Source organism: Lepisma saccharinum, chromosome 1 (assembly GCF_977018435.1).
Source record: "Lepisma saccharinum chromosome 1, izLepSacc3.1, whole genome shotgun sequence".
NCBI lineage: Eukaryota > Metazoa > Arthropoda > Insecta > Zygentoma > Lepismatidae > Lepisma > Lepisma saccharinum.
In genome coordinates, this window is record NC_139229.1 from 150912599 (window position 1) to 150929906 (window position 17308).

Below are 17308 nucleotides of genomic sequence, written 5' to 3' on the forward strand. Positions count from 1 at the left end.
CTGAGGGGGGGGGGGGGGCAAGGACAGCTTGCTTCCTTTTGTATATAAGATTTAGCATAGTGCGGGAGCAAAAGTGGCAAAAATTGTATGGGGCAACTGCCTCCTTCACGCACCCTAATCGCCGCCACTGTATGTATACACAGAAGGGTCTAACATAATCAAAATGTCAACATTGTTGGCGATTTAATGTGATAACTGTTAGTAAAATATCGTGCACATTTGTAAAGAAATAAAGAGACCTTTCAATAGATAAACATAACTTTTAAGTTAAAAAAAAAATATATCTTTGTTACTTTCATTAGTTTGATTTTAACATAGGCTACTGCAATTCTAACTGTAATGTAACGTCAAGTTTATGTCATTATGAATGCGTTATATGGACAAAGAAGAACATATCCTTGCCGAAGCAAATGTTGTGAAAGTCATCAAGATGGCGAAGTAACCATTCGAATACTAGACGACCGTCCAACAATGGATGAACAACAATTAGAATATCTCATAACAATATCATAATAACCAGCACGCTAGTTTTGCTCAACAATACATGCTTTCTTCCAATTTGAATATGCGGTGCAGGTTCTATCTGTTCCCCAAGACATTGTTTCCTTTCTTTGTCATGAAATTATATGAGCTATTTGTACTCATAGACCTTAAGACACGGAGAAACATGCCTTTTTATATCACGTGATTTGGTGCACGCTGTTATATTGTTATGGACGATTTCGCCCGGTGAACACACTGTGTTGTTATCCGAACTGTTTGGTGCCAAAGGAAGAATCATTAAGCGGTTACTTTATGAAAAACAGTTGTACATAATATGTATATCTTCATTTGTATTATGTAAAAAGAATAAATGCTATGATGTTTCTTAAAATCTTTGCCACTATTTTCCCCATTGTGTTTGCCTTGTGACCATCACCTTGGGAATTTATCAGGAAATATGGTGTAATTTGTTATGTACAGTTTTTTGTGTGTGTGTGCGCGCATGGACACCAGCACATAAATAATAATAATAATAATAAGGAATAATAAGATCAAGTTCATCTAGAAGCCCTCATCCCGCGGGGAAATACATGGGAGGTACAGAACTAGAGGAAAATCTATTAAAGAATCGAGCGAGAAGGAAGATTCTGCACAAGAAATTGAGGACGGAAGCAGAAAAAAACATTAAGACAGCGACAGAGGAAAAAGAAAGTGAATATGAAAAACGAAGAAAAGGGAATATAAATAGTCAAAAACCAAAGGAAAATATATAAGAAAATTGATTGACAGAGTTGGTGTTTTAAGTCCACTTTATACACAGTAACGCTAATCGGGACTGGACCTACAGTTTAAAGTGGGATCCGAACAACTATGTGCCTCCACCGTGTATCGAACCTCGAACGCATTGATTACAAGGCGACGACGCTACCACTGCGCCATCGGGGAGGCCCTATGTAAGAAAATAATAAGACGATAAAAAATTATGTAATACTTAAGTAAACATGAAGAAAGATAAACTTAATACATGCGAAGTGAACAAGCTTGCTTCAAGCAATATAATGCCAAGCTGTAAGCTTGCATCAATCTTCAATAATGCCAACTAGTTACTGCGTGTCAACGTTGCAGCAAGCTAGACATGACAAGTTTGCACTAAGCTTGTCACAGAAAGCTGCATGCTTGAAACAAGCTTGCATCATGCTTATATTAAGCTTGCCTTATCCAACTGGCTTTGAAAAGCTACAAGCAAGCTACATCAAGTTTATCGCAAGCTTTCTAGCTATCTGGGTAGCTAACTGTCGAATAATACACATTTTAGCAGCTTTCGTATTATTTGAATTTATCTCACCCTACCTTTGCAAGTCATGATTTAACTAACAATATAGTGAAATGATGATATTAACAGAGCTGCGGGAGGCAGTCTGTGCAGCGTCTGAGTGCCAGCAGAGAGACTTTGGTTCGATTCCCAGAGTGGCTGATTTCATGTGGTAATCTTTTATCAGTCTCCCTGCATTGACCAGCTCTGGTATTCACCTAGCCTCTAATCTAATAAATGAGTACTTGATTGATTTAGTTTATTTTACTTCGCTTTTTTGTGCCATTTTGGCTAATTTTGCGAAGATTGGGATCAGTGATGATATGATGAAATTGATGAATGGACACTCGCAAACACCCAAACCGGGATTCGAACCCGGGACCCCTGGCGTCGTAGCGCGATGTGCTAACCACTCCGCCACGGAGACCGGCAAATGAGTACTTGGCAGGAAACCCTATGGGGAGAGGTAAAGGCGGTCGGAGCGTGGTGGCTATCACATCACCTCAACAAATGACCGAGATTATGAATGTATAGGGGCCCTACCTCCACATTCCTCCATGTGCCTCGAGTGTCGCAGTGTATGCATAAACGTACCGCAAAGGTATTAACAATGCACCTTGTATTAGCACAGCATAACATACAATAAAAATAGATTCAGCCCTATAATAAGCTATACTTAGCTCAGGAACTTATTCTGATTAAATAAAATTATCCTTTTAAAAGTTGCAAAACATTTTTTGAACAATATCGAAAGTCCAATAATGTTTAATTTATTGTTCCTGCGTTTTCAATTATTTGGGAAGATAATAATGAACTCTTTTCTATTAAATATTCAATAATTTTTGTTATTTAGATCCGTTATTAGTGATTAAATGAATAAGTTACTTTAGGGATAACAGAAGTACCATGATTTCACATCAATACATTTTTATATATTTAGAATTCTATTTGCTTCATAAACACATTTTCAAAGGAAAAAATAAGAAAATGTGTAAAATCTTGGGCTGGTCTCAGAAGCACCAACACCTGGGTCACTTAGACCCCGGCGTTACTTAAGGGTTAATGGTACCAGTAAGCATGCGACTTGAACATAACGACGAGTCCGAAATGAAAACTGAGGGTCGTCCCTCTCCCTCTCTCTCTCCCAAAAGTGTTCCAATCATATCACATAGCACATCAAAAGGACCTAGACATTCTCGAAATAGGGGAGGGGGGAGTAGGGAGGAGCCATTATAGCTTCATCCTGGCTATTAGGAAGCTGACAAGGCACAAATTTCAGGGAGTGTATCATGCGCCCTTTTTTGTGTTTCCATCTTGACACATTTAGATGGATGGTCCTGAGGAAACGCGACGTATAAAAGAGATCTCGGATGGACAGCCGAAGATCGATCGCGTTTCTTTCTGAGGCAGCGTTTCGTGTTTTTGCCCTGCACACGACATCGCCTCCATTTTAGGCATTAGGACACGCAATTATACGCCGGCCAGATTGAGACTTTTAGTTATATTGATAAAGAGAACTGTTTCGGTTTCGAGGGCAGTGCTTGCGGAAAGTACACTAGGGTGCCCTTGCTATTTATTTGTTGAATTCTGATGGGTGCGTCAGCATTTTAGGCTATGCGCACCCGTCTCAAGGTACAGTAGGATGCACAAGTATTGCTCAGCAAATTGTCCACGACTATTTTAATTAATTTATATCTTGCATCTTACATGTTCTTAAGAAATTTATTTTTATGTATGCTGGTAAAGAGGTTGTCAGCAACTTGTTTGGTGTTTTGTTCAATTATTAAAGTTCTTTTTATGTAAAACAAAACGAGTGAATATGGTGATGGACAATTTGCTTGGTATTATTTATGCATCCCACTGAACACTTAACAAAATCTCAGAAACGCAGAGACTTAGTACGATGAACTTTATGAAATGGCCAAAGCACAGGTCTAAAAACCGCGACAGTGGGAATGGCTAAATGCAAGAGCCAATAGTAACGCTCTTCTTACATGACGAAACAGTCCATCAGCTACGTCGGCTGCTGCAGACATCATGAAGGAGGAAATGAAAGTTGCTAACTAAGAGCAACAAATCAAAACACGCCTATATTAACAAAAATATAAAATTATTAATAGCATCAGTCTAAACCATCTAACATAATTACAACGTATTAATTATTTTAAAAAATACCATAAAGAAGTGATCCTACGAAGCAAGGTTCTCGAAGCGATAAACAGCAATCATGATAAAACTTCATCCACAATGCCGCAACGCTCTGGTATCAAGCAATCAGCTAATTAGTCGTTGTACCATGTAAAAAATTATTGGTTGTTGCTGTTCGCCACTCCAACAGTGGCTTTTTCCATCCTGATTTTCTAGGATTCCCTGAAGCAGGACGGAACAGTGCGCCATTAGCTCCTATAGAGAGCGAGAGATTGATTTCCTACTGTCTTGTCAAGTATGTATACTGCACTGTAACAGAAATATTGTATCATTTTACGCCGCTTTTTACCTTTTTTAGGCTAAACCACGTTTGGCCTAAGCTGTGTTTGTTGCCCCGCTTGCTGAATGTTGACTTTTCTAGAAGTCACTGTCTACAGTCAACCCCGCGTTGTTGAAGGAAAGCCACGGAACGATAAGCAACACGAGAATGAACACAGTAATCACTACCACGAGAGCTGCGCCAAAAAGTGACAAAAGATTTGATGTGGCAACGACGTGTGAATTATTTTATCCCTAGTTGTCTAGCAAACATCTTCCTTCATTGCTGATTGACACAGGAACTGTCGAACGGTGGCTGGCGTGGGAAATGCTGACAGGTTAGGCCAAACGCGGTTTAATCACAGTGATTCGAATAAGTGATGACCATTGGAAGTTGGCCTAAAAGTTATCTAAAAATTGTGATATAAAATAACCCACCAATTTCGAAAAAGTTACCTATAAACTTGCATTTGATGTTAAATAGAAGCTTGGATTTTTTCATAAATGGGAAATGAATCGCAGTTCTGGCGAAAGTGTCTCGACAATTTTACGCAACCAGATGTTTGGTGGTTAAAGCTGTTGAAGCTAGAGACAAAACAAACAATTATTTCATTTATTAAATAACAATTTCTTGGGTGGCCCATCGCATCGATCTCGCCACCGAAGCTCCCGGTTTCGAGTTTCGGCCTGGCCTGGCTGTTCTTTGTGATTTTTTCCTTCATCAATTTAATGCAATCAATCTAATCATCACCCAACTTCATCAAGTAGCAGAAAAGCTATGTAAAATACACACAATTTAATATTTGAGGCTGCCTGCAACGATAAGTCTTTAATTCATTCCTGTATCTGGGGTTATCTGCATCGGGTAGCCAAGAAGACGCCTTCTTTCCCCCTTCCCCCTCCCTTTGCAGTTTTGGGAGAAGCAAATGCGACTAACGTACACAAAATGGCCTTGAAGAAGCAAAATGAAGTTTAAAAACTTCAAAGAATTATAAATATGCAGTAAATTACTGAAAATTTGCTAGTACAAAAATGTACAATGAAAACGATATATGCTCGCTCTACATTACAAGAGGCTACTATTATGTTCAGCATCCTTTACAAAGCCCGGCAGAAGTGAGGAGTTCTTGGAAAATGCACTAAGAGTTGCTCAAATAGGCATGCAAGAAAGCACTAAAACTTAGTACATAGGCCATAACTTGTCACGTTGTGAATAATAAAAGGCTTAAAATTCAAAATAACATCCAAAATCTTATGCTTCCGTAACAAGTATAATTTCCTGATATATGCATATAATTAGACAACTTTGACATTAGTATGAATAATTATACATTATTCAAAACATGAAAATGTTTAAAATTTGTTGTTCTATAACCTTCTGTAAGAATAAATACTTGTGTATATCAACAATTCTAGCAAGCTTCTTCGCAATTACATTTTTTCATTGCTTCCTTTGAAAAATATTTTTTTTTATATTCAGAAATAATTATTTCTGTCTTTTCAATTTATTAATTTCTTCCGAGCTGAAAAGTTCGTTTATTTGACCATAAAATGTATTTTGTTAGTCTTGTACATCTTTCAACTGCCCGTGAGAAAACCTAAACAGAATGGCACCAAAACACACACTTTTTCCCAGTTGTTCTTTTAGCATTTCTCGCAGTTATAGATCCTGGAGATCAAAATAGGTACTAAACGTATAAATAGACAATTATAGGAACATTGGAATCTACATATAGTGATGGTTGTGCAGTCACAGACCCTTATGGGTTGTTACGATCCCATTGAAAGTCAACAGGTTTGCTACAAGCCAGAGGTGTCCTTAACTGTACTCTGAAACGATTCTGTACTGAAAGTCTACGAAGATGTTCTCAGGATGAAAATATACATTTATGGCAATATCCGTGCTCTATTTGTGATTAAGTGCCTTACACTCCGACGACATGAATTACCCCGTCGTAGATCGACAACAAGTCGATCTGTTCCATACTTTTGCTAACTCCTAGACCAAGAAGGTCATCGGTTCAAGAACTGAGCTCGAATATTGTGCGTGAAGCACGTATGCTGCGCGCCGCTCTAAAGAAGGCTTCGGGATGTAACACGTGTGGCATATTCCTTCAGGGGCAGCGAGAGTCAAAATAATCTCCTCACGTTCCGAGGTAATGACTGAAACGTAGCAACGAGCAGAGGCATAGGTGAACCTGTGAGGAAGGGTTCCGGAGAGGTAAGCAGAGGATTTGTCTGCGGATAAGCGCCCTTGAGAAAGCCACGAGTTCGCATCCTCCGTGTGAACATTTGGATCCTAAAAGAACGGAGAGGGAAAGATGCAATAAGGATACCAGATAGGATGTAAAGCTCCAAAACGCATATATGGAAATGTATACAATAAATGAGAATATATTTTACACCTAGCGTAGTTCCGATGGATAAACCAGATGAGCTCAGAGTTAAGGTGACGGATTCGTATTCAGTTGTTCTCCGGTTCAAGTCTTTATCGCTTTCCGCAGCCACTCCTGGCCAATCCTTAGATGGTGCCGTTAGCAAAGGTCACGGATGTTTCCTCCGAACAAGACCTCCTCGTTGGCCCAGTGGTAAAACGATGCATCAATGAGCACCAGGACAGACACATCCCAGTTGGGGACATATTTTAGTAAATCGTATCCGTCTGAAAACTGTAGATTCAGTCCCGATTAGCCTACTAGTGAATAACGTCGACTGGAAAAGAACTTCGTATAACCCATATCTTCCATTATTCTCATTATCTCGTTGCGGTTAACCTGCACGCAGAAATAAGGAACTGAAATTCACCAATATCATTTTTTGTTATTTCAGTTCTATTTCATTGTGACACATGAAGCGAGAGTCAGACTGGAAGAAACTAACAAATAGTGCTGAGCCGTGAGGCTTATTGTTTTGGAATAAAACTATAAAATTTGAATAAAATACTCCTGTGGTATGTTGTGGTCCAGTCAGAAAGGAGTCTGCAAACAACGGGCTTTCAGTTCCCTGCACCAATAGCTCTGAGGCTCACCTAGCATCTCTTGAATCTTTAGGCGACTCTAGGATGTAAAGACCGGCAGGACTATCACCGAGCTCGAGAATATGTGGAGTCCTATCTCCATACCGTTCATGATGTGGTGCAATGCAAAGAGTTTTATCTCTTCCTTTCACCCCTAATTGATGCCTAATTTATGTACCTTAGAACACACACTAGCCATTCTTGAATATTTTATTAGTGCATTCTTTGCCGGGAAAACTGAAAGAGCCGAAGTTAATTGTCTAAAGTTTACTGGTCAAAGCAAGGGTGGAGGAATCTGCGTGATTCCCGGATGAACCAATATTCATTCTATGCTTCTAGTGACATCACTGACTTTTGTCCCTCTGGTGTGTTTGATGCGCTAAAGATGATGTTCTTGCGCACTGGGGCAAATTAATAGAAGAAAGAGGTTCTTAATAGAAATACAAGAAAAGCAATGCCTCATTGTGCTTCTGGTTGGGACCAGTTCCTCAATCTTCGTCACTTCCGTTTCCTGGCGAAGTTTCCCTTCAAGGTGCAAAGATCATTTATTCTTTATTTTACGTCGCTCTTCTTCTACTTTTGGTTAATCCGTGACAATGAAATTGCTGAAAGGACACTCAAAGTATACCAAAGCCCACGGAGGAACTCAAACCAGGAACTTTGATGACAAGGTCAAACGTGCCAAACACTAGATGAATAGAAGGTGCTGCTGCTTTTCTGTAATGGAAAGGAACAAAGGCCAATTGGAACAATGTTTGTTCTTGTTTGGAAAATACAAATACAGTTTGAGTGTGGAGGAAGATTGAAAAAAAAAGGTTACCGATTACCATTCAATAAAATATAGTGTATCGTGCTGAAATAATATGTAGTCTTTTAATATTTTTGTTTATTTGTATTAGAGTATATTCAAAAAATATATTAGAATCCTTCTTTCACTGAAGCCTTTGTGTTCAATCTTCCTCCATACTCGAGTGACCAATTTTTTATTTTGCAAACACGAACAAGTCATCTAATCGGTATGGCGTCTGACTGCCACACGGGAGACCCGGGTTCGATTCCCGGGGTGGGTGATCTAAGGTCGTAATTTTTTCGGTTTTGTCGCCGCATAAATCGGCTCTGGGGGTCACCCAGCGTCAAAAGTCACTCTGTACCTGGGGGCAACTCTGGGGGGTAAAGGCGGCCGGAGCGTGGTGCTAATCACACCACCTTCAAAATGGGTTAGATCGAGAATGTGTGGGACCCTACCTCCACATCTCCTAAATGTGCCTTCATGGCACGGTTCTGTATGCGCGGGCAACTTTACCTTTTTATTACCTTACCTTTTACCGAAGGCAAACATCCATTGTTCCTCCCTACCCTAGTCTCCATCAGAGTTCTTCCAGCATTCAAGCGGAGACCCAATTTTCGCCACCTATGGCCACGTCGCATACAGGAGGAGCCAATAGTTTTGTTCCTTCTTCCTTCGTCGCCTCATATTTTGCATGTCATTTTTAATTTATCTTTTCAGATTTACTTTCCTATTCAAATTTTTGTAAACTCAATTGTCTTTCACATCGGCTTAACCCTTATCTAAATAGCGAAAAATTATTCAGTGCGTCATCTGTTCAGAAACTTACTTTTGGTTCAACCTATGAAGGTTTCGTTCGTGGCTTTGGTTCCAGGACTTTTAGTCTTTAATAGGATTTAATAAAACCGCCTTGTCGCATTTTCCTTCGCTGAACCACACCACACATTGTTCACAACAACTCCCAATTGACGAGGACCAGTTTTCCGAAGTTGAGAGCCGGGCCCCTTGAACCCCTCCGTCCCAACCTTCCGTACGCCGCCTGCTTGCCAAGAACAGCAATCAAATCAACCTGATGAATTCCAGTCGGGACAACTTCCTTCCTCGCCTCAAAGTTCTGATGAGCTTCTGCCAGGTGGCCACACCCGCGTCGGCGGGGGTGTGGGGGCTGTTGCCATGGTTACCTGTTTGGGTGGTGCTTCCGAGGGAAATTACACAAGCAGGCTGAGGTCTCGCAAAGGGCTTGGCTTTTTTACCCAGTATACTTCAGTAACCATGGGCAACAAAGTGGTCACCTTCAGCGAGGAGCAGTTGGAGGACTATCAGGTAGGTTGGCAATTGTTCTGCTACTAGTTTGTACCACTGAGTTTTTTTTAAGGGGGTATGGTTACCGCCACAGGTTACCTCATGATCATATAGCTCGAACACTGCTGACAGGCAAGACTGCGCATCCTTTCACAATCTCCTGCTTCTAGACCATATCATCGAATGTCTTAGTTACATCGTTTTAGGTACGTCCAGTGATTGATGGGTATTTATTTATCTTCAACAGAGACAAGTCTCCAATTACAGAAGGTAATATTACATTTACAACTTGTACACACACCCATTCTCCCTCCTTCCTCCTTTACGCACACCCATACATGAACATAAACATACTAAACGTAATATTACGATATATCTTGGTGACAAAACAGATTTATACTTAACTGTGACAACAAAAATTTTCAGATATTTACCCATTTCACTTGAATCACACAAGACAGTATCACAACACTGGTGCAATATATCATTACAACACACTTTAATGTGACAAATCCAATCCTCTTAATAAATCCATTATTAAGGAATAATACCCCTTTAACATATTCATAAATTTGGCCTGTGTCGCACCGAAATCCAAGTCCATCAAATGATTTGAGATCTTGTTATATTCAAAAGTCATTTTTTGTAGTGGGGAACTTTTGTACATTTCTGTTCTCGGGATTTTGTATGCAAGTAAACGTCTATTACGTAAATGACCCTGTCTCACATTAAACCATATTATTCCTAGCATAGTACTGCTATCAATATATCCATTTATTATTTTATACAGAAACATTTGTTGAGAAACTTCGTCTATTTCACAGTCTTACAAAATCAAATTCATTTAACAAATCATTGTATAGTATATAAAGTGTCATTGCCAATATTTGATGCTTCTTATAATACAAAAATCTCAGATTTTTTTTCTGTATGCGTTCAGTCATATTTTTCTTGGAGTTATAGATTGGCGCCCATACAGAGCAAGCATATCCTAGTCTGTCTAACTCAACATTCTACAACATACATCATTTAAAGTTTTAGCATTTGTTATTAGAAAACCAAGATTCCATCTCTTTGAACGCCAAGATCGCTCATTGGCCATCATTGCCGCCTTAAACCTACCATGCTATCCGAATTTGCCATCCCTCTATTTTTTCTGTACAGATCGCAACTATAGGCGAACACCAACATCTTTACACACCCCGTTGCTATAGTATTAAATTCAGGGTGTCACATAATAAATGAAACATTTTTTTAATCACAATCGTCTAGAACTAACCCTCCGTTGGTATACGCGTGAGAGCGGCGCTCACCCTGGGATATAATTGTACGTTTCTCAGGACCAACCAATGATATCACTTTCTGGTCTTGTGTACCTGCAATTTGGAATGTCTATGGCCATATGATACCAGTTATATGTTGTGGCATTACTCTCAGTCTGAGCAGACACGTCATTTTGACGACAGTGTGTTTTGTGAGCGCCACGCTCACACGTATACCAATCGCGTAACCATTTTCTGAAAACATATTTTATTTCTGTGGTCACTAAATCCGTGTTGTCTCACTCTTTTCTGCTTTGACTTTTCAATAGTTCTTTTATTTGTCTCCAATTACGATTACCATTTCTGGCTAAATGAACTTTGGAATATGATATTCGTCACGAATGAAGAACTGCAGTTCCGAGCATGGTATCATAATAGGTAATCAGTAACATTGCAATGCAATACAAGAATATAGTGTTGTTGTTATAGAATAAATAAGAAAAAATAACTTATACGTGGAGGGTAAGGGGAAAGAACAAGGTATGTCACACAACCAGTTTTTGGAGAAAACGACATTTTAATACTAATCTTTCCTATGTTCTTTCACAGTACCTCAAATATTCGATCGTCTCTTACATGCACATTTCTCATTTCATTCCAGTGTTTTTTGTACAGTTGTTTAGTACAAGTTCCAACCCAACAGAATGAGCTGTAAACCTCAAAATCGAAAAAAATGACATTCCTTGTTTTTTCCCCTTACCCTTCAAGTTATATATATTAGGCAATACATATTTATATACTATCTTCACTATGATTAACGTAAAAATATATTCGAAAAAAAGACAAAAAACAATAAAATTCATGTGTGAGCGCCACGCTCACAGTATACGAAACGCGTTACTCTGGAACACGTATACCAACGGAGGGTTAAGTAGTATATGTAATACATAACTATAGGAGTTTTATCACTGTTCAAAGTTTGAAAATACCATCCCTTAGATGGTTCGACATCGACGAGAACATTATCAGGCTTCGTGTTATCGTCAATGTAGCGCTATGAAGCACGTCAGAGGGGATGGCCTCTATCTTCCTCCGAATGCTTTGTTTGTGTTTCAAAACTGTGCGGGATTTCCCAACCTCACATGAAGTAGCCCGGTGCGATTAGATCCGGTAATCCTATTGGCCAATGGATATCACCGACTTTGGAAATGGGTGCCTCGGGAATTACTGTTCAAGGATTGGCAGTTGTACAGTCATGGACACTGCCGGCTTGTAATGAATAAATTGACTTTCAATGGAATCGTTACAAACCGGCAGTGTCCGTGACTGTACCTTAGTATGACTTGCATTTTCTCGTCGCATTCGCATTTGTGTAAGACCAACCTGTTGCACATCAGGAGTGTAAAAAGTAATAGCATGGGTTGTAGAGCTCAACAGCAACAGTGGTAAAAACGGCCGAAGCGTGGTGCTGATCACATCATCTACAAAATGACCGAAATCTAGAATATGTGGGGCCTTACCCCCACAACCCCTAAATGTACCTTCGTGACAAGGTGCTCTATGTTTTTCTCAGTGAATGATAATATTTGTCATAGAAATTCACAAGACTATAAACCCGCCCAATCATTTTGAAAGCAAATTTGCTCTGAAGAAAGGTTTGCCACTCTACTTAGACCAAAAATAAAGTGCTGGAAAGAGCAAAAAGATGCTCACCATTAGCGACGTCGCCTTTTACTGACGTTAGTGACATATAGAATAATAAGGATTTTCATTTCTTAGAGTACGTATGTGTATATAACTCTCGTTCAAGATTCCAGCGCCGACCTGGGCAGAGGTGATTTTCCTTTCATTTATGTTCAGTAATCGTTGCGATTAACCTAAGTTTTAACCAGTTTTAAGAACTTGAATGAAGCGTTAGATAAAGACTGACTTAAAACATCACAAAAGTTCTGAGTACCACAAAACATCTTTTATAACATACGTAAATTATTTTAATAGTGGATCGTCAGTGATAACGCTAATTAGTGAATTACATTAGAAGGTGGTTTAGAAAAACCGGCACTACATATCAGTTGTTGTGTATGTATCCCGATATCTTACTATTCAGGGGCTTGCTTTTCGAGGTGGTGATGAGACTTAGAAATTTCTTGGAACTCTTGAAGTTAATTTCAAACTAAGACAATATTGTTCGGAAACGTATTGAACTTGGACCCCTAAATGCAAAATACAAGGTTCGCCCATAAAAAAAACGAACTTTTCTTTTTAGGAAAGAAAACAAGTAATTACCTGCAAATGACTTTAAAATAATCACCAGAGGAGGCAATACACTTTGACCAGCCTTTGTACAGGAATTGGAAACACTGTTGATAGTCATTGACAGTTACTCAAAATACGCGTAACATTTAATTTAATGTCCGCGACGTCGTCAAATCTTCGCCCTTTCATAGCCATCTTAAGCTTGGGTAAATGGAAAAAAAATCAGCAGGCGATAAATCCGGAGAATATGGAAGGTGATTGATCACTGTCACTGAATGCTTAGCAAGATATTGTTGTACAGACAATGCGGTATTAGGCCGAGCATTATCGTGTAACAGAAACCATTGGCCAGAATCACAGAGGTCCTTCCTAACCCGCTTCATCCTGTTTCTGAGTCGACCAAGCACTTCCTTGTAATACCACTGATTGATTGCTTGGTTTTCAGGGACAAATTGATGGTGGATCAGTCCTTTGGAACTTTCTCCACATTGTCGTCATTCCTTGACGTTGAAGGGCGCCCTGATCTTGGTTCATCCTCGACACTTTCACGTCCAACTTTGAAACGATTGTATCAATCTTGATAATGCTGCATCACTATACGCTGCCCGTATCATCTGTAACGTTTCGGGAACGTTTCGGTAAACCCAATTTGCAACAAAACTGTATGTTGTAACGTTGTTCCATCTAAGTGTGCATATTTTGTACGCCGCCTGCCCCGATACAGACTGCCTGTAACATGTTGAAACATACACTGACAGAAAATTTAGATATAGCTCTTCGCAGTGTTGCCAGAATACGGTACTTTTTTTTTTACAGTTCGGTTTATTTATGGGCGGACCTTGTACAATCACAATTCGATTCAAAACTAATTAATCTGCGTAATATCTACAATTATTGACAGTAAACTAAACCAGGAGGTGGAAGAGGCTAAAGTAACAGATTGTGACAGATGAGACAATACACATTGCGAGGAAATAACATGTGTCAGTTGTTGTCCGATATATCTATAGCGGGAAGTAAAATAACCCTTTTTAGAATTCACTATTCCTCAGTCATTAGAAGCAGATTTGCTCTTTACATATATCAAAGAACTTCTCTCCAAGAACTCCCTAAATAGTAATTGTGTAGTACATACGATGGAGCTAGTGCTATGAATGGTAGAGTGAGAGATGTACCAGTGTCAGAATATTTCTTGAATTATGAGATAACTGTACCTTTTATACATTTTTATTCCTATGATATCATTGCCTGAAAGCTGAATGACAGATTTTGCTGAAACCTCTTCAGCGTTACGAAGAAAGTGGAAGCAAAGTAGTGCACTTAAAGGATTTCGTCGATTTCTTATCAAAAGTATAAATTGCCATTTCACGAGATTCAGAAGCTAGCTATAATCTCTGTGACAATCAGTTTCCAGTGCAAGGCGTGAAAGAACCATTTCGTGTTTGAAACCTTTGAAAAGTTTTCCTTGCAACAGAATGCTGGATGCTCAGGCCGTCTCATTAGGCTGTTCTACATATTGAGAATTATGAATGTCAACTTTTGGAGGTCGATGCGTTCTCCAAAGAACATGAGAATTTCACTTCGCTTTCGTTGTTTCTAATACTTAAAAAAATTATTTTCTTCCAACGTCGTATTACGAAAAAAAATTAAACTCTTCCAAGCATTTTATTTATATTATTAAATTATAACTTGAATATTTATATCACTAGTTTCTTCTCAAGAAAGGCGATGAATTATAAAATTATAAATGGAAAAATTATTTTAGACCATTTTACACCTCTCAATATTGAAATAGGCCCCTAGAAACAAAACTTACGGAAATAAAATGACTGTATTAAAACGAATTGTGTGAAGATAAACTCGTAATCCACCATTAAGGAGGACAAACACAAAACACCATACATGAATAAACAATATCTATTGTTGTGTTTTCAGACGTTACATAGTTGTGAGCCTACATTAACACACTTTGCAGACTGCATTAACTCGACAAGAGATCGTACATACACGCGTATACATTGTGTGCATGTAACTGCCCGCAACTATCAACTGGCGCCGTTTCTGCTCACCATACTGGAATCTTATACTCTAAATAACTGCACTATTGTTCTACACTACACAGTTCACTTTCTACATGCCTTCAATTACCATTCATAAGTCAAATCTACAAATTTAGCTTTCTTCATACCTTGTAATAACATGAAGACAGCCGATCTCTTTTGCAAGAGATAACAATACACACTTCATGTTCTATCCTGCAGAAGACAATATACAATCGTGCGGGAAATATTTACCCCTCATAATTTAGCATTTAGCTAATGATAAGTTCCAAAGGCATCAATTTGCGAGATATCGGCTGGATGTTTCCGTGTAACTCAGTCGTTCGTGAATCACGCCATCTTTCAGGAACTGTAGGTTATAAATCAGTTAAAAGAAAAAAAGGACCATCGGCAAGTTTAAGACGTGGGTAACGATTATCAGAGGTAAATTATCATAGATACCGCAGATTGGTTCATACTGTGCGAAGGTTAAGCTGTTGATAGCTTTCATTAATTTAAATTACTTCTCTTTCATCGTGTCGATAAATCTAAACTGGTCTTAAATTATAGATAAATTCTTAAACGATACGCGTGTTCAGTTTCTGAATGTACTACTGTAGTATGTTACAAACAGAAAGGCCCTCATTAAAGTGGCGATTTTCTTTATTGTCGACTATAATTGTGGGAAACATTACAAGATTTTTATTAATATTACGAATTCTCGTTGCTTTTAGACATAATTTCTGGCAATACAGCCTTGCAACGCTCCCTGTGGGACACACTGGCGTACTCTGGCGTACGCCCCTCCCGAAATCTCGAAGAGGTAAAATCTGAATTTTCAAATTCAAACAGTAAATTCACCCTCCCTTAAATGCTCCCGATTATCGAATTAAAAAAAAGGAAGCTTAAAAATGGTAATTACAAAGTATTTGATCCGTCTCACCCAGCAACGTAACTATGTAAGATCCACATTTAATTTGAGGATTTAATTCCACTTTATGAACAGACAGGCTAATCGGGACCGGACCTACAGTTTAAGTGGGATCCGAACCACTATGTGCCTCCACCGGGTATCGAACCAGGGACCCCCTTGATTACAAGGCGACAACGCTATCACTTTGCCAACGGGGAGGCTTTTACAATTTCGGCCCCTTCCGAAATAAAATCGTGCGTATGCTAGTACTGAGGGAGCTTTCATACCTTAAGCAACAAGCGAGAAGTGATGAGCCCCTTCAGTTTGTAAGCAAGCATTCGCAGGCATGCGCGCGCAACAGGCGACACGATGTACAGTACACCATTTAGGAAACGGTCCGAATAACATGGAAGCGACAAGCAACACGTGCAACTTCTCGTGCCACTTCCGTTCGAAAAGTGTCATTGATTTCCGAGGGTTCGCTTCCAAGCTACATGTGCCGCTTGTCGCCTGGAACGTGTTGCTTCGCTCTGAAATCTCCCTTGACAAGTCCATAACAACTACAATTTTCTCCTGACCACAACAACGGTTCAGCCATATTTTTCGTCAAAACCTGTACTAGTACTAGCATTAATTAGGTAAAGGTAAAAAAGTAAAGTTCCCCGTGCATATAGCACCGTGCCATGGAGGCACATTTAGGGGATGTTGGTGTAGGGCTCCACACATTTTCGATCTCTGCCATTTTGGAGGTGATGTAATCAGCACCATGTTCCGGACATGTTTACCCCACAGGTAAAATTTCGAACGCTGATTACCCCGGAAATCGAACCCGGTTCTCCCGCGTGCCAGTCAGACACCATAACGACTAGACCACCGCGGCATTAATTAGAGACAGATTTTTTTCGTAATTAACATTGTCTAACTATGTGTACCTGTGTATTTTTTTTATTTTCTTGCAGCTCCTTTGACAGGCGTAGAGCTGCTCTGGGGCTTACACAGCCGCCAATCAAAGTGCTCGTGGTCAACTCTGAGGGTAAAGAAGGCTGGTGCATGATCACATCACTAGACGAGATAGATAATGTGTGTGGTTCGACCTTCACACTCTCAATGCGAGTTCATGGCATTCTGGTACAGGAGATAGCTACCCATATTATTTATTTATTTATTTATTTATTGATAGAGCTCAACAGACTGAGCCCAATTATAGTGCTTTAATTACATAATATTACTACAATAGATTCAGTGTTCCAGTAATAGTATTTTTAAAATTGTATAAACTCATTGCAAAAATATCAATTTGTTATTTACACATGAAATTGTGTTGAAAGAGTTGCACGCTCTCCACACCGGAGAGGTAGGAAGAATTGATGTTTTTGCTCTCTCGCAATGAAAGATTTTGTTCTTGGGACGTGTTTTGGAACTGGGAACATTAAATGATACTGCTGATAATAAGTTGGAATCGTCTATTATAC

General features: G+C 39.2%; 1 protein-coding gene across 1 annotated transcript in view; it reads left to right on the forward strand.

The window, feature by feature from the left end:
• The first annotated feature begins 9331 nt into the window (after nucleotides 1-9331).
• Nucleotides 9332-17308, forward strand: part of Cib2 (Calcium and integrin binding family member 2) — a 147939-nt gene continuing 139962 nt past the window's right edge. The window contains exon 1 of the mRNA XM_083140407.1: nucleotides 9332-9387. Within this exon, the coding sequence (XP_082996533.1) occupies nucleotides 9337-9387 (51 nt within the window). The 5' untranslated portion in view covers nucleotides 9332-9336. The remainder of the gene's footprint in view (nucleotides 9388-17308) is intronic.